Source organism: Eublepharis macularius, chromosome 16 (genome assembly GCF_028583425.1).
Source record: "Eublepharis macularius isolate TG4126 chromosome 16, MPM_Emac_v1.0, whole genome shotgun sequence".
NCBI lineage: Eukaryota > Metazoa > Chordata > Lepidosauria > Squamata > Eublepharidae > Eublepharis > Eublepharis macularius.
In genome coordinates, this window is record NC_072805.1 from 46,319,653 (window position 1) to 46,337,466 (window position 17,814).

The window sequence follows — 17,814 nt, forward strand, 5'->3', positions numbered from 1 at the left end:
GAACGTGAAGAACTTTTATTTATAAAATCCTTTTGAGATCTGGGCTGAGGGAATAGGGGGCACCTGGAGTTTCTCACACACTGGACCTGTTTGCTCAAAAGAGCTTCCTACTAGAATCTCCGCTTCCCTCTAAGCGGTCCTCTCCCTGTATTTCCTCCAGTGCTACTAAGGAAGGGTCCAGAGCTCTTCCCCCTCTCCCAACACACTTGCACATTGTCCTCAGGAAACCCAGCTAGGGGGACTGAAGCTTCAGCGGCCCACCATAAGCAGCCACACTTGATGGCTACTCCACAATTTGTTTTAGTGCCACGGCTTTTCTTCAACCATACCATTCAGATTGTGGGTGTCGAACTGAGCACTGGAAAGATCCTCTATGGGGGCGAGGGGAGACAACCCCTCCTGGCATGCAGAAAGTTAGCAAATTAGTTTTCTGAGTGCAGAGAGCCCGGACACACACACACTCACAAAGAAGCATTCAAACACATAGTGCTCCTCGACAGTAAACTAGGGAAAAAACTTGGGCGTACAGTTTTGCCACCCATGCATACTGGCTCCAGCTAAGAACTTTGGAACTGCAACCGCTTGCTTCATGGGCCTTCCAACGAACGACCTGCTGGCATGATCAGGTGTGCAAAGACCTGCAAAAAAGACTGAGGTGTATCTGTCTTCCTGACCTCCACAACGTATGGAATGGGAAGGAATACACGGCAGTGGCTGCGCGTCCCGGAAGCATCATTCCTCGTTCCCGCTCTTCCTGATTAGTGGCAGGAAAGCCTCCTCTAGGCAGACTCTTCGTAGAAGGCCTTTGCCATGGCATGGCCCACTTTCACCGTCTTCTTGTCCTTGGCATCAGGGCCCAGATTCTGCCGGGCCAGCTTCACCCAGTATTGCTCTGTCCTGGAGAGATAGTCGGCATACTTTTCACCGTGCTGGATGGCTGGATGCTCCTCTTCTTCTTCTGCGGCAGGAGGGGAACAGAACAGGAGAAAAAGCAGGTGTTGAAGCAGAGGCCAGGCAGAGATGCTCACCCCTTCCGTTGCGAGTGTTCAACCTTGGCTGGACTTCCTCTTGCCTGAGTTCTACCCAGCCCCTACTGCAGTAGCAGTGCTATAAGCTCTTTTGCATAGGAGGCTATTATCTCTGTTGTCTAATACACAACGACTAGCAACAGAGCCCACTGTATGGACAAATACAACAGGCTCTAGAAATTTAGTTGTTGTAGATTTTCCGGGCTGTATGGCCGTGGTCTTGGCATTGTAGTTCCTGACGTTTCGCCAGCAGCTGTGACTGGCATCTTCAGAAGTGTAGCACTGAAAGACAGAGATCTCTCAGTGTCAATGTGACAACGGCCATACAACCCGGAAAATCTACAACAACTAATGTTCTCCGGCCGTGAAAGCCTTCGACAATATAGGCTCTAGAAAACTGATTCAGCGGGCCCCTGCTGTGGGGCCCTGGGGAGGGCTGGGCCTCCCTGCCACCTCCACGGCCCCTCAGAGGCCCAGCACAAGCAGCATGGCCCTCCCAAGGCCTCGCAGTGGCTGTGCCGCTGCACCGGGTCTTCCTGCTGCCTCAGTGGCCTCTGTGTTGCCGACAACTTACTTTTTATTCCCGCAGAGGGGCCTGTGAATGCGCCTGCACGGGGATAAAAAGTGAGTCGTCGCCAATACGGCTTGCCTCTTTTATACAGTAGGATATGGCCTGAGAGCTAAAAGAAAGATGTAAGTTTGCTACATCGGAGTTCTTTTCTGTGACATTCTGACACTGGCCTGGTAGGGACAGATCGCTTCCCCATGAACCTCACGTCTGACCCCCAAACATTCCCTCTTGCACCGTTACTCGGGGGAAACCACACTTGAAAGAGTGGTCCCTACATTTAAACTCCAAGAACGCATTCCCACCAGTGACCTTGGCAGAGTCAATTAACCTCTTCATCCCCAAGTGTTCTTATGCCAGTATTATTACTGATAAAATGCCATCAATACATATGGTGCTCTTCAGGGCATAGAAAGACAGCAGCCTACCCTTGGGAACTTACAGTCTACCATCTGGGACAAGGAAGATAAGATGAAGAAAGAGAGGCAGGGAAACAGCACCCGTTGATTCCAGTTTAGCATGCTAGACTTTGTTTCCAAAGGGTTAGGTCCTGAGGCGTCATGCCTGAAGGATCCATTAAAACTGGGGGGTTTGGGTAAGGAGCTAAAGCAAGGGAGCAAGCTGGCAACTTTCCGGGAAGGGACGCCCGGCATAAGAGGCAGGAACGGGACAGCAGTTTGGGGGAGCAGAAAACTGGTGGACAGCTGATGCAGGCGCGATTTATTTTTAGTTATTTAGAAAACGTATATGCTATCTCTCCGGAGGCCTGCCTGAGGCAGCTTACAACTAAGATGACAGAGCCATTAAGAAGCAGCAGCATTTAATCTGCAGGCTTCGCCCCACATTTGCTTCATGAATGGAGAGAAGGTTAGTCCAGGCCCAAAACACCCCAGTACCTTTTCCGCATGCCCAAAGTCAAGATGCCGTTTCAGGCCTCTCCAGGGTGCACCTACCTTCGCCTTCCTCACCACTCTCCTCTTCCTCAGAGCCATCCTCCTCCTCCTCCTCCTCCTCCCCTCCCTCAGCACCTTCCACTGCTTCGCCCTCGTCAGACTCCGATTCTTCAAGCCACTCTTGAGTTTCTGCCACATAAACCAAGGGAGGGAGGGGGGAGGAAAGAGAGACAGAGACAGAGAGACAGAGGGAGAGAGGGAAAGACAGCAAGAGAGAGAGAAAAAGAGCAAGAAAGAGGGGGGAGGGAAAAAGAGAGAAGGAGGGAAAGAAAGAGGGAGGAAGGGAAAGAGAGAGGGAGAGAGGGAAAGAAAGACAGCAAGAGAGAGAAAAAGCAAGAAAGAGAGGGAGGGAGGGACAGAGAGAAGGAGGGAAAGAAAGAGGGAGGGAGGGAAAGAAACATTCATTCATTAAAAAGGGGACACAAGCTTAACCAGAGTAAGAAACGCCCCACTTGCCAGGTTTTCTAGGGCAAAAAGTGCATCACATTCTCTTTCAATTTAGAAATCCAACGCTGCTGGGCAGAAGTCGGATCGCCCTTGGCCGTGAGAGCTTCCAACATGAGCTGGTGGCATCCCTGTCCGTGAAACAGCCTAGAAAGGCAAATCACGGGGCAATTCTGGTCTCAGCAGGTGCTCAAAGGGAGAACGTGCCTGGCCAAAGCATAGAGAGGAGAGGCTCTTGACAAGTCCATTCACTCCACCGCACCATTTTGCTGTTGTTTTTTCCTGCACGCCATCCCCTGCTCATCCAAATGGGATCCTCCCTCCACCTTCTGACTGGATCTTCCGCCAACAGAAGAGCCACTTTAGTTAGAAGTCTCCTTAGGGCAGAGGGAGGCTCCCGGCTTTGCTGAGCAGGGGGGTGGACTGCAGGCCACAGAAAGGCCTTTTTGCAGCATCTACTACTTGCAATCCTTCTGAATGGAGAGGAGGGGTTGACCTGCAAAGCTTGTGCTCCGCCCCTGAGCGCCGCCCCTTTTCCTGGAAGCTGCCTTCCACCAGGTAAGACTACTGGCCTGTCTAGCCCACAAATGTGTACTCTTGATTGCCGACAGCTGCTATAGGTTCAGAGACCTTCCAATTCCTCCCGCTAGATATCCTTTTACGGACTGACAATCGCATCTGGAACCATCTGCGGGCAAAGCAGGTGGCTCTGCCTCCGAGACACGGCCCCTACTCGAGACACGCTCCTCCCACCCACAAAAAATACAGACAACTTACTGGGGTCCATCTCCACAAGGACCTTCCATCCTTCCATCTTGTGGAGGTCAACAGCGTAGAGGTCGTTCAGTGTGAACTGGCGGTCCCCCACCTCGAACATCCCCCCGTAGACATAGAGCACCCCGTGCTTCACCGCCAGCATGGCGCTGGAACGTGGGCACGGCTCCACCTGTGGGCCAGAAGCCTCCTCTCCCGTCGCGTCATCTTCACCCTCCGATTCCGAGCTTTGCAGCTCCGCCGCAGGGGACGAGATCATCTCCTTAATAGTCATGATCGTCCCATCTTCAGCCACCACTTCCTTGATGATCTCCACAGGGCCAGGAAGGGTCTCGCCAGAGCCCTCCGTCCAAAGCGTGCTAGTATCCTCCACCCCCTGGCCACGCCTCCTTTTCTTCTTCTCGGACTTCGGTCCCTGGTGACAAGGGGGAAAACTCTGTAAAAACTCAGGCTCAGGGAGGCTGAGACAAGAGAGCCACGAAAACTTTGCTCAGTGTTCGGAAACATCAGCTATTGCTGGCAGAAATACAACATTATCATTTTTTGGCCTGAACTGACTCTCTTCATAGGGTGCTGCTCTACAGGCTCAGAAATAGTACATTCTACCCCTTTACACTGGCGGTGGTAGAAAGTACCATCAAGTCACAGCTGACTTATGGCGACCCCTGGTGGGGTTTTCAAGGCAAGAGACTAACAGAGATGGTTTGCCATTGCCTGCCTCTGCAAACCTGGGCTTCTTTGTAGGTCTCCCCTTGACTTACTAACCAAGGCAGACCCTGCTTAGATTCTAAGATCTGATGAGATTGGGCTGGCCTGAGCTATCCAGGTTAGAGCCCACTTTACATTGCAAGAAGGGAATTCCACATTTGAATGTTCTCTCGCGGACACAAAATCTCCCTGCACGAAGAAATCAGAATCTTGCCGGGAGAAGGTGACATTAGAACCCTTCTTCCTGTCACACTAGATTTCCACAAGCAAAATGCTTGGACGGGGAACATTCAAATGTGCAATCTTCAACACAATTATTCTCATACCGGTTCCTCTTCTGAACACCAAGATCAACCCACAGCAACATGCATACGTATCTTTATTCTCTCCACTACCTGATCTTTGGAGAACTGAACAGTACTGCAGAAAGGAAGCCGTCTTGCTTTGGAATAGCTTTATATTACCCAGATGGATTTTTTTTGGCTTCTCTGCCCTGTGGAAAGTTTTTGCTACCTTAGTTGTTTGAGTAAGCCCCTGCAAGGTTACATGACGTGCAACACCAACGATTGACACCAGCAGTACGGACACATACCACTTCTATAGTCCTTTAAAAAGCTCAAGGGGATTCACAAACATTATCTTGCCATGACCCATAAAGGTGGGCTGGCATAACCATCTCAGTCTTTCAGTTGGGGGATACTGAGAGTAGCTTGCCTAAGCCTGGGGCAAACTCAAGAGAGGAACATTTTAACTGTGCACATTTCCCAGACCTTCAGCTGTCCAGGGAACCACCGGTTCTTCGCCAAGTCGTAGAAATAAATATCATTGAAGAAATCTCCCTCGAGGTGCTCCTCCTCTTCCTCGTCGTGGACGCCACCAAAGAGAAGGGACCGGTTGTTGAGGCTCATAGCCACTGAGAAGCCAGACCGAGGTGTAGGCTTCACACCTGACGGAGTAAGCCGAGTCCATGTCCATTTGTCTGAGAAACGTAAGAGGAACGAGTGGGTGGGGTGGTAGGAAGCGCTGCCAGCCAGCAGGAAAAAATACTTATGTTTATCTCGAAGGAGACGAGTCTAAGCCCTGCCAGTCTTTGAAGTCCCTACGTTCAACTGATTTAATTTGGCCTCACATCTCTGCCAGAAACACACCCAGAAACATCCCCACTCATTCCAGAGAGGTGTTAAAAACTACACTTTGCTGTTCCTCAAAAGCATTTATAATTTTTTGTGAATACACAGTATTAAAAAAGAAATTCCTGAAATGCTCTTGAGCATATGAAGTTGCCTTGTGTGGAGTCAGACTGCTGGTCTACTGGGCTCAGTGTGGCCAATGGCACTCCAGGATCTCAGGTGGGGACAGATCTTTCCCAGCACGAGTTAGTGAGGATCCTTTTTTGAAACCAGCCATGCCAAGGATCAAGCCAGGGACCTTCATGCAAAGCCAGTGCTCTGCCACTGAGCCACAGATCCTCCCAACCCTTTGATCGTAAAATGCACTGTTCTGTTGCCATTTAAGAATACAAGAAGTACACCCGATCCCACCACCAAATCAGAAATCACCCCTCTGGCCATTCACCCACCAGCCTCCCTGCCTCCTAAGCTCAGGCACCCCATCTACCAAAGAGATCTGCAGAGAAAACAGGTCAAGATGCCTCTTGCAAGTAAGCCAAGCCATCACTACTAAAATACAACAACACAGTTCTAAGTTCCCATTTAAAGGTACCACGTGGCCCAAGGATCTTCCGCTCACCTGACCCTTCGGCCTTCAACAAGAACATGTCTGTGTGGAGAGTGCCCTTGTCAACATCTTTTTTAATTCGCTAAGAGAAAGAAAAGAAAGAAGTGAAATTTGTATTGCAAACGAAACAGCCTTGAAACCCAGGATCTGAGTCCAGAGGCACCTTAGAGACCAACAAGATTTTCAGAGTGTAAGCTGGACTCGAAACCTGCTGTTCTACTGCAGACCAACATGGCGACCCACCTAAAATATCCTGAAAATTTTGTTCGTCTCCAAGGTGCCACTGGACTAAAATCCTGCTGTTCTACTGCAACACAGCTACCCAGCAAGAATCTAAGTAAAAACCAACAGCCTCAGTGCTCCACTCGCAGAACCTGAGGTGCTGCCACAGAAAGGTTTCTTTAAAACTTCCACCTTTCATATATCTCCCTGATTGGCTAGAAACTTTCTTTGCCAAAAAAAAAAAAACCCAGAAAAAGAACATCAGCAACACATCTCAGGCTGCCCAACTCCACGCAAAAGTCCCTGCACGGAAGTATTTGGCAAACTATCAATCTTACATACAATACAGGAGCGTTCATTCTCAGGGCCCATCCTGCAGGTATTTTGGGGCATTCATTAATGCAGAGGCCTTGGAGAGGAAAAGCTGGAGTGTATAAGCTCACTAACTGTTATAAGCAGATTTGGGTATTAAGCACACCTGATGCCTTTTCCATTCCACACTCAGAAGAGATGCAAGGGACAGCCACATTCAAGGCTTAGCAGAAGACCACGTTGTAACCGAAAACCTGAGAGCCGATGGAGTGGGGCAACCCGAACTCAGCCCAAGCAGCCTCTAACAAGTCAGTATCTTTCAGCCAAGCCAAATAGTAAAGAGTCCAGTAGCACCTTTAAGACTAACCAACTTTATTGTAGTGTAAGCTTTCGAGAACCACAGCTCTCTTTGTCAGATGCACCTGACAAACAGAGCTGTAGTTCTCGAAAGCTTACACTACAATAAAGTTGGTTAGTCTTAAAGGTGCTACTGGACTTTATTATAGCATAAGCTACAATATAGCTTTATTGTAGCATAAGCTTTCAAGAACCACAGCTGTCTTCGTCAGTGCTACAATAAAGTTGGTTAGTCTTAAAGGTGCTACTGGACTCTTTACTATTTTGCAACTACAGACTAACATGGCTAACTCCTCTGGATCTATTTCAGTCGTGCTCAGAGCCCTTGGGAAGGGGCAGGAAAGGGCCTTCATCTTTTCCATCACCATCTTGTTACCCACTACGAAAGGGACCATGGATAATTTCAAAACCATGGCTAACGAAGCAGAAGGGAAGGCAGCAGGATGAACAGTGTGTGGTTCGAAAAGGTTCTCCCCTTGGCTGATTCACTGAATTAGCTCCTAATGGGACCTGTTTCCTCGCACTACACAGAGGGGGTTTATGCCTCCTCAACTGTGTCTTTCTCATTCCCGGGAGGGCTGGAATACAGGGTATTCAAGGCCCTGGAGCCGAGCAGGAAAATCCTTCTTTTGTGAGGTTTTAACCGCCCTAGAGGTTTGGCCTCATGGAGGGAAGAATGGATCCAGGCCTTTATTTAAGAAAACTACTCCCCAGCAGTCATAGCTTTCTAAATGGCTCATGAGGTGGCTTCCAGCCGGTATAAAATATGAACATCTAAAAAAGCCATCAATAAGAACAGCAAGTTGATGATAAGACAGCCATAAAAGCAATGGACAATAAAACCAGATTAACACAGCAGTAAAAAAAAAAGTCAACACCTAATAAAATCAACCTAGTGAGAACAATGTAAAATAAGCAAATCTCCGCCGCGCCCGTTTCACACAAGTGGGAGACTACACATGACGAGATGTAGCTTTGAATGTTCTGCTGCATAGAAAAACTCCCTGAAAGGAGAAAACTAGCAAAGCAGGGAGGAAAGGTTCTACTCTATTTATTTCTGTTATTTATAGCCCGCCTTTCTCACGGAGACTCAAGGTGGATTACAGAGTGTTAAGTCTGTATGATCAACAGCTAGTACATTCAATAAACAAAACAACAGGATACGCATTGCAGACATTGGGCGGGGGGAGCATAAATTCTACTTTCTGTGCTATGTTTCTGTTTCCACTGAGGTCTTTAACCTGGGAGTATTTGAAAAGGTGACCCTGTACTTGCAGTCTGAAATGGGGCAGGGTCAATTCTACCACCTCAGCCTCCTGCCCATGTGAACCAGGCATCATCCACACATTATGTAGGTATGGACCCAAAAGATTTATATGAATGAGAAAAACTCCTCCAAGTCACTTTTGGCCAGTCCACCAGGGATAGATAACAGCTGCTTCAGCATCTGGCAAGCAACCGTTCCATGCAAGGAAGCCATCAAGGCTTACTTACCTGCTTAGAGTATCCTCCGTAGATGAGCACGTTGCCTTCGGGAGTGGCAGCCAGCTGGCAGCCGGACCTCGGAGACGGTGCCATCCCAGAAGGCGCCAGCTTGATCCAGGCAAAGGTGTCCAGGTTAAAGGCATAAGCGTCGTTGTAGTAGATGTAATCTCTGGGGGGGGGGGAATACAAGCAGAAGAATCAGACAATTACAGGAGAAGATAGCAGGGAGTACATTGAGCAGAGACTGAAAAGCTATTCCCAGCAGAGCCGGGGAACTCTGAATGCACCAAAAAGGGTCAGGCAAACTTCTGAATCGTTAGAAGCCTTCTTAACTGCAGATCTTGCTGGGTGGAAAAAAGGCACACTGAAGCTTAATGACAACGCATAATGTGTTTCCTTACTTTACCATTCCTAGAAGGTTTCTTGTTTGTTTGGGTATTAACAGACAGGTCTTGAGTCTCTCTAGCAGAAAATGAGATTCTTTGTGCCTTTTCTCCCCCTTCCCCATCACCCCAAGTGTCTGAGAGACCCTGGAAAAGGCAAGGAATCTCTGCTAGGCAAGGAATTCCATTGCAAAATGCTCACCCAAATAACCATTCTGCTAGCAAGACAAATGGCAAGAAGGATAACAAGGTACATTTTTTTAAAGGAAACCCTGCATGGGAAACTCAAGTCGGGCAGGACACAGCAGTCTGCATGGTGCGCTAGGAGCTGTACAACACAGAGAATCCACAAACATCCCACCTGCCTAAGCCAGGAGCCCAGGGCTGCCCACTGAGCCACAAGGAAGGGAGGCAGAAATGGCCAAAACACAAAAGCAGAGAGGCTCAGTCTGAAAAGCTACCCCAGCCCTGGCTTTCCTGGCTGCCGTCAACAGGAGAAAAATGCAAGGATTTTAAAAAGGTTGCACACTTTACGCAATCACATCCATTTTGGGGTTATCAAAACTGCCCAGTTGGTTTAGATTCTGCAGGGGAAGGCAATGACAAACCACTTCTGTTCCTCAATTGCTCTGAAAGCCCCTTGTTGAGGTTGCCATAAGTCATTTGTGACTCAATGGTGCATGTGTGTGCATAATGCTGATGTGAGGCCTAAGAATCTCGGTGTGCATGGTGTAGTATGTATGAACTGTTACTATTAAAAACAGTGTACACATTGGATGAAAAATGACTATTTTAATGTTCAGAAGCTTATAACAAACCACTTCCGGAAACAGGAACTTTCTAAAGCAACCCCTTTAATGCCCTCTGAGCCATGCTCAGCTATGGTGCCAAAAGGGCGGGGGGGGGGGTGTCCCTCATTAAACATCATAAAACAGTTTACAGTTTTGAAAATTAGGCAGAATTAGGAGAGTCAGACAGGTGGAGTTTGGAGCATGAGCACTTGGGGTGCACCAGCCACCGCTGATCTTATTTGAACCAGAAAATCTCCTGTTCTGAATGCGAGCTCCCGATCTCTAAAGGGAAGCTGCCATGTTATAAATTTGTCTATTTTTTAATCATTGTGGTCTGCCAAAAAAAAAAAAAAACTTACCAGGTTTTCAGGTTAACTACAGAGATACATTTTTTCCCAAAAATAATTTTTTAGCGGAGGCAGTGCAACCTCGCAGCCGCTAGCCCCACCCTGGCTATGACTCTGGTTAAAGTGCTCCTATGCAGACGGCAAGGCGGCTTTTCTGGGCACTTTGGCTTGTAAACTTGGCAGCTGTCACAGCAACGGAGAGTGCCTCCTCAGCCCATCAGGTAGGGAAGCAGCCCCAAGATTGCAGCACCAAAGTCAAGCCTTCCCAAGAGCATGAAACGCGAGTCGACCAACCTGGTGCTTTCGTGAAACCCTCCAAAGACAATCAGCTGCCTCTTGCACAACACCATGCGATGTCCGCTGCGGCCGGAAGGCCCCCCGGTGGCCCTGAAAGAGAGGCCGGCACACTGAGCTGCCACAGTCCCACTGCCCACACCTGACCAATGCCTCTTCTTGGCCCCTTTGGGGGTGGCTGCCCCTGCTATACACGGCTGTCATGGCATCTCTGCCTGCCGGGCCCTTCTTTTCCACAGGTAAGCCTGCCTTCTCAGCAGGCAAACTGCCCCCTCCCTCCTGGGTCTGTTTTATTTATCAGAAACAAGGCGCATCTCCGCCCCCTCCTCCTTGGGAAGAACTCCAACATCTGCGCTGCGGGGGAGGACGCCTGCCTTTGTTTTAATGTTATCCTGACAACGTGTGAAAAATCAACTTTCTGCTACTCCCTCCCGGTGGCATTTTGATTGCAGGGTGGAAAGCGAAGAGAAGAAAGGCCAGGCAGAATCAACACACAAAACAACAACCAGGGGAGATGCCACAGCTCAGAGGCAGAGCAGACACTTGGTAGGATCCGTTCCCAACATCTCCAGGTAAATGATCTCAGATGCGGGGATGGACGTGCCCTGTCCGGGGTGCTGGAGGGCTGCTGCCCATCAGGAGAGACAATGGCGAGGTAGAGGGACATCAGCCAACGCGGAAAAAGGTTAGCTAGTCTCCCCAGCCAGGGAAAGCAGGTATCGTTAAGCCAAAAAGTATTTTTCGGGGGGTGGGATTATCACCCACTAGCATCATGCCAAAAGACTGTATGGCTGATTTCTCAACCCGCTCAGCAACTGCAATACTCATCAAATCCAGAAAAATTACAATCTAACACCAGCTGCTCAAACCGCCATACTAATTTAGATGTAGTGAAAACCCAAAATGTCAATTTGTCAGCACGATATTGTCAATCTGTTGGGACTGCTGCCCGCCTGAAGGAGATCTTTTTGCCAAATTACAACGGCACACCACACCTTTGGTACACTAAGATGGGAAATACAAATTAGCATCTTTCTGTAAGTGGCAGCGATGAAACTGAAGATCTGCAAGGCAGGCAGTAAGAACAAGCTTCGGTCAATCACATTTTTTGTTATGCTACCCTTTCCCCAAGAAACTCAGGGGCAGCATTCTGTACCTGCTGCTCCACTCTTCTATTTTATCCTCACAACCACCCTGCCGGGCAGGCTCATGAGATCTCACAGCCAGCTTCATGGCTAGGCGAGGATCCAAACCCAGATCTCCCCATTCGAACACTCTAACCACTGTGATACAGTAGCAAGAATTCGACAATAAGCTACCAAATTTCACAAGTCCAAAAAATCTCTAATCTCCTTGCCAAGTTCCATGCACCAGCAAGCTGAAGGAAGGTATCATATCCCAAAGCAGCTGAGAAATAAGTTGCTGCCATTCCCTGGCCTGGACACCAATTACGTTCGCAGCTTTTTATGGATTGTGCTGCAACAGTCATCCTTTTAAGGGTTTTGTGGTGACTGACAACTGATGCAAATAAGCCGCCTGAAACGCAGAATGCAGGAATGGTGCCATTCAGTCAGTCTTTGGATTAAAATAAATAAATCAGGCAGTCAATACATGTTGCATACACACAGACATCGTGCTATGATGTTCTAAACTCCATGCACCAGATGAAGCAGCCCTATCCATCTCTCTCCGGTCTTACCAGGGAGCAGGGATATGCTGCCTCTCTCTCTCTCTCTCTCTCTCTCTCTCTCTCTCTCTCACACACACACACACACACACACACACACACACACAACTTTTACATACTCCTCACTTCTCTGTCTTCAAATTAAATGTCCCCAAAGGCGCAACCACACAAATAGCCCAACCCAGGACTCACTGCATAACATGTCACTTACTTGATCTGTTCCCATGTCTTGGTGGCCAAATGCAAGACCCAAAGGTCTTTGTAGTGGTAAAACTGCTCTCCGTCTGGCGAGGCAAACTCACCACCGAACACCCAAAGTTGCCCACCACCCTGCGCAACCACCACGGCCTGCCGGGGGGGGGGGGGAGAGGGAGAGAGGAAGAGAGGGAGAGGGAGAGATCAAATTATTTTAAGCATCACTTTCAACATGCAAAGCCCATCACAGTCTGCCCCTCATTTCGCTCATTTCAACAACCCTGGACTATTTTTATTCCCAGTTTTACAAACAAGACGACCAAGGACAAAAGGAGGAAGAATGTCTGCCTGAGTCGATAAGGAGATTCGAGCCGTGCTGCTAGAATTGTCAACTAGAACTGAATCAGCATAGTGCAGTGGTTAATGTTAGGCTAGGATCTGGGAGCCCCAGGTTCGAATCTCCACACACGGCCATGGAAGCCTGCTGGTTGACCTTGAGCCAGTCACACATGTTCAGCCTAACCTACATCATAGGGCAAGATCCGGGTCCAATAGCACCTTAAAGACCCACAAGATTTCCAAGGTATGGTCTTTCGAGAGCCAAAGCTCCCTTTGTCAGATACAAGGAGTGCAGTACCTGATGAAGGAGCTTTGACTCTCGAAAGCCCATACCGTGGAAATCTTGTGGGTCTTTAAGCTACTATTGGACCCGGATCTTGCGCTTCAACTGCAAACCAACAAGGCAACCCATCTGAAGCTACCTCGCATGGATGCTGTGAGGAGGAAATGAAGAAGGGGAGACGGTTGTAAGCCATTTGGGGTCTCCACTGGGGAGAAAAGTGGGCTATAAGTGAACAAAATAAACACTCTTGGAAGGTGCCTTTAATAACAGGCAGAGGGAAGAGGGGGGACGTTATGCCCCAGTGGCAGCAGAAAGGACCCAGAGACCCACATGAATGCATGACGTTGCCTTGTCCCAAGACAGACCCTTAGTCCATCGAGATCAGTACTCTCTACTCAGACTGGCAGCGGCTCTCGCCGTGCTCCAGGGACTCAGGTGGGAGTCTTTCCCATCACCTTCCACCCAATTCCTTTAGCTAGAGATGCCAAGGATGGAGCATGGGACCTTCTGCATGCAAAGCCAGTTTGGTGTCGTGGTTAAGAGCAGCAGGACTCTAATCTGGAGAGCCGGGTTTGATTCCCCGCTCGTCCACTTGAAGCCAGCTGGGGGACCTTGGGCATCTCAGAGCTCTCTCAGCCCCACCCACCTCACAGGGTGTTTTGTTGTGGGGATAATAATGACATACTTTGTAAACCACTCTGAGTGGGCGTTAAGTCATCCTGAAGGGTGATATATAAATCAAATGTTATATATATTATTATATTAAAAGCAGCAGGACTCTAATCTGGAGAGCCAGGTTTGATTCCCTACTCATCCACTTGAAGCCAGCTGGGGGACCTTGGGTAAGTCACAGCTTCTCAGAGCTCTCTCAGCCCCACCCACTTCACAGGGTGATTGTTGTGGGGATAATAACAAACCGCTCTGAGTGGGTGTTAAGTTGTCCTGAAGGGCAGTATATAAATTGAATATTATTATTATTATTAAAGCAGAGGCGCTGCCACTGAGCCACAGCCCCTCCCCAAAACATCCCCAAACACTGAAGGGTATTTGAGAGCAAAAGGAAAAGTGTGTGTGTGTGGGGGGGGGGTGTTGATTTGCTCCAGGAGTTGGTGTGTCTAACGGATAAGACACTAAAAGCATTAAAGGAATAAGGTAACTGTAATGCCAGACGAGGCTTTGCATTTGGAAAAACTGTCAAGAGTGCCATCTTCTGGGCATTGCCAGTTATGACATGGAGTACGTTACCGGTACCTTTGCTTTCTACTACTGTCCTCCCCATCGTAGCTTAAAATCTCTCGGTACTAGTATTCAAGTTCCCAGGATTTTTCTTAACCTGTTCAAGCAGATATTTTCCATTTCTGCACATCCCATGGGGGAAGAAAAGTCTATGCACTGAAACAAGCAAAGGCAGGATCTTATAAAATGGGGGGGGAGGGTGGAATATCAGGGCAGGATCTCTGGGTAACCTGCCAGTCTTCGAAGGTTTTACCTGATGAGCACAGCGGCGGGGAGGCGGGCTCGGGATGTCAACTTTAGCCCAGCTATTCTTCCGAATGTTGTAAATAAACAGCTCGTTGTACAGGAACGTCTGTCAGGAGACATCACATAGCCAGCAATTGCAAGAACCTTCCCCAAGTGGGTCATATTGGATTTATTCCCTTATTTTATAACCCGCCCCAGTCTCAAATACGCACACACAAAGAGAGACAGAGAGAGAGGATATTTCTACCGTTCCAGCTGTGCACCAGCTTGTAGCCTGTAAAGCTCCCTGGAGTGCACTGCCAATACTAAAGAGAAGTTTATTACCGTAGCAAGATTAGTTAATTGCAAACTTTTAAAAGGAAAAAATATAAGGCCCAGCCTCATGGCAGCTTTTTTCAAAACAGAACAGCTGCAGGACTGCGGCTCTTAGACAGAGACTTTCAAGGCAAGGACAGCCCAATATGGGTCACTCACTGAGAAGGCTTTCAAGAATATGAGAGCTCCTTTCTGAGGAACTCTGAAAGGCAGTGTAGTGCAGTGGTTAGAGTGTCCAACCTGGACCAGAGAGAGCTGTGTTCAAATTCCGACTGGCTGTGAAACTTATTGGGTGACCTTGGGCCAGACTAGCTTACTTCACAGGGCTGGCATGAGGATAAAATGAAAGAAGGGACAGCCACGTATACCTCCCTGGGCTCCTCAGGGAATGGCAAGATAACTATGCACATACTAAGTAAAAAATAAGATCTAGAGTAAAGGAAAGTGTATGAGAAGAACTAGTAACCTCCCCGTCATTCTCCCAGCCCAAGCCTGGAATATTTTGTGTAAAATGAGATCAACGAAAATAAAGAAGGGGGGGAATGGATCGGCTCCATGGCCTGCTGGCTTGGGATTACAACTAGTTTCTCCCAAATATTTGGAACAAGATTCAGACAAGGCTGGCTCATTTCAGACAAAAGGCAAAGGATGTCTTTTGGAAAGACAGAAAGAGGGATGCATACATGCGCTAAATGCAAGCCTTAAAACAAGAAGCTAAACGCAAGCGTTAGTGAAGACGGTTTGATCCTGTCTCCAGAAGTTACAAACTCCAGAAACACTGAAAAGGGTCAGGGAGTCACACCGACCCTTTTGAGTAGAACCTGACACACCAAATGGAGGTATGAATAACAGCCAGAGGTTAATCACTCCTCTGAGGATTTTATTTATTTTTTATTTTTATTCTGCCCTCCCCACAACCAGCAGGCTCAGGGCAGACTGAGATATATCCTTTGTTGAGGACAATTTTTTCCATTAAAAATTCCATGTAAAATTCCCAGAAAGCAGAAGTCAAAGTAAAGCCTTGGGGAGGGGGGGCGGTGAAGAGGGATTAGGAGACGGGAGAATAAACAAAAATGTATACTTTACTTTTTGGCCATTGAAATATTCACCTCCAAACAGAATTAGCTCATCTTTCTCGGGATGCGCACACAGAGATGCGTTGAGCCTGTGACAGAAAGGGGGCAGAAGTGTGTGTGGGGGGGCACATGTGCTGTGAACATCACTGAAACGGTAAGGCGGAGAGGCTGCTAGAAGGTCCTGGGTTCAAACCCCAGCACCTCCAGTTTACAAGATCTCAGAAGCCTGAAATCCCAAATTTGGGGGATAATCCATAAAACCTGTGGGATGCTTCTTACCTTGGCGAAGGTGGGGAGCAGCTCGTCTCCACCACCTGTGTCTTTTTAGCATCCAGGGTCTGGAACTCAGCAATGAGGGCCTCGAGATCCTCCTGCGAATAAAAACCCAGCCAGTTGCCTATTTCTCTGCGCACCACAAAAGATCCAGAGGAAAACGGGAAACTCCAAACTAAAAATCTGTCCCAGAAAATGCCGAAGAGCACCTGGCACAGCCTCCTGGCAGAAAGCGGGTAGGTGCCAATTCGGTCAATGTCTGAAGGGGGGACCGGATGGAAACTCTGCATAAGCCACCCTGAATTCCACAACAGAAGGAAGGCGGGATAAATGCAGCAAAACACACAATTCAAGACCAAGCTAAAGAAGAGTCTTTCCCCCGCAACAAGGTCAGGTTGTAGCTTCATGAAAGCATTCCCCACCCCCACCCCCGTCCACATATGACTTGGGGGATTCATTCCATTCTATTCCATTCCCTCCCTCTCGGAGGCACCACAACAGCCAGTGTTGCATAGTGGTTATCGTGCCAGACGAGAAGCCAAGATACTCTGGATTCAAATCCCGCCCCCCTCTTTTTCACTGGGTGACCTGGGCCAGTCATTCCCTGCAGCCTGATCCACCTCGCAAGGCTGCTGTAAGAATACAGTGAAGGCAGCTCTGAGCTCATTAGAGGAACAAAAATGTCCCTCTTCTCTTTTTTCCCCCAGGCCAGGCTCCTGCTCACCTTTTAATTTCACACATTTTTATCTCTCCTTTTAGGGTTGCCAGCTCCAGGTTAGGACATTCCTGGAGATCTAGGGGTGGAGCCTGGGGAAGGCGGAGTTTGGGGAGAGGACGGACCTCAGTACAGTATAATGCCAGGGAGCCCACCCTCCTATCTGCCATTTTCTCCAGGGGAGTTGATCCCTATAGTCTGGAGATCAGTTGCAATTCCGGGAGATCTCCAGGTCCCACTTGGAGAACAGCAATCCTATTTGGGGGGTGGAGCCTACAGAGGGGGGTGGGAGGGAAGTATCCCCAGCCGGATATCAGGCAATCGAGTCTGCCCTCCGAGCACACGTTCTCTCCGGGGGGCTGATTTCTGTCACCTGGAGATAGCTGTAATTGCAGGAGATCTCCAGGCACCACCTGGAGGCTGGCGACCCTAGCACCTCAACCCCACCTCCCTTTTGGCCTCACAACACCCCTGCGAGGCAGGCCAGGCTGGCCAAAGGCTGAGCAAGGATGTCTGAGCCCCGTCCTAGCTCAGCAGTCTAACCTCTGTTTTAGGGACGAAGCCAGACCAGCCTCGCGCCCCTCGCTGCGCACCCCCACCCTGCTGCTGCACCTGCTGGACTCCTGCCTGCACTGTGCAGCCGGACTCACCGCCTCCTTCTGGGCCCTCTTGGAGACCTTCTTCTCCATCTTGGCCGCCGTCTTCTCGGCCCCCTTCGCCTTCTTCTCCTTCTTGCTCTTCTTCCCCATCGCTCAGCCTAAACCAGGGGGCAGCCGGACGCCCCAGCCTGCCAAACCCACGTGGCGATTTCTCCGCCCCGCCCGGCCCCCCCCGAAAGGTCATTTCCTGCCAGGCAAAGCCGCGGAGCTCCGGCCCGCCCTCCCCCCTATCCCCCTCTGCTGGCTCGGATGCCTCTTGCAAAGCTGGGAAAACGGAAGGCCCGCCTCTTGCGCGCCGGCAAAGTGCAATGAACTTAGACGGGAGTCACTCGGCCTAGGATCACAGATCCAGAGGAGTTCGCCGTGTTAGTCTTTTGTAGCAAAATA

At 49.2% G+C, this 17,814-nt stretch overlaps 1 protein-coding gene across 1 annotated transcript; it reads right to left on the bottom strand.

Annotated features, from left to right (window-relative positions):
• KLHDC4 (kelch domain containing 4) lies at nucleotides 1-17,573 on the bottom strand. Its single transcript, XM_055000227.1, has 12 exons — nucleotides 17,419-17,573; nucleotides 16,060-16,151; nucleotides 15,791-15,869; nucleotides 14,397-14,495; nucleotides 12,302-12,438; nucleotides 10,404-10,496; nucleotides 8,598-8,757; nucleotides 6,225-6,294; nucleotides 5,246-5,454; nucleotides 3,771-4,182; nucleotides 2,550-2,678; nucleotides 1-958 (listed from the first exon to the last, which is right to left on the bottom strand). Exons 1-12 carry the CDS (start codon nucleotides 17,515-17,517, stop codon nucleotides 780-782), a joined length of 1,758 nt encoding a protein of 585 aa, XP_054856202.1. The 5' UTR covers nucleotides 17,518-17,573; the 3' UTR covers nucleotides 1-779.
• Nucleotides 17,574-17,814: the final 241 nt, after the last annotated feature.

What these genes read in the sequence shown, in the direction of transcription:
- KLHDC4 (XM_055000227.1), bottom strand. Translation starts at nt 17,517, where the DNA reads ATGGGGAAGAAGAGCAAGAAGGAGAAGAAGGCGAAGGGGGCCGAGAAG. An exon ending in GTTGAAGGCCGAAGGGTCAG is followed by an intron (nt 5,455 to 6,224) that starts GTGAGCGGAAGA and finishes TACGTTTCTCAG; the next exon opens with ACAAATGGACATGGACTCGG. An exon ending in GGTTCCCTGGACAGCTGAAG is followed by an intron (nt 4,183 to 5,245) that starts GTCTGGGAAATG and finishes CCTTGTCACCAG; the next exon opens with GGACCGAAGTCCGAGAAGAA.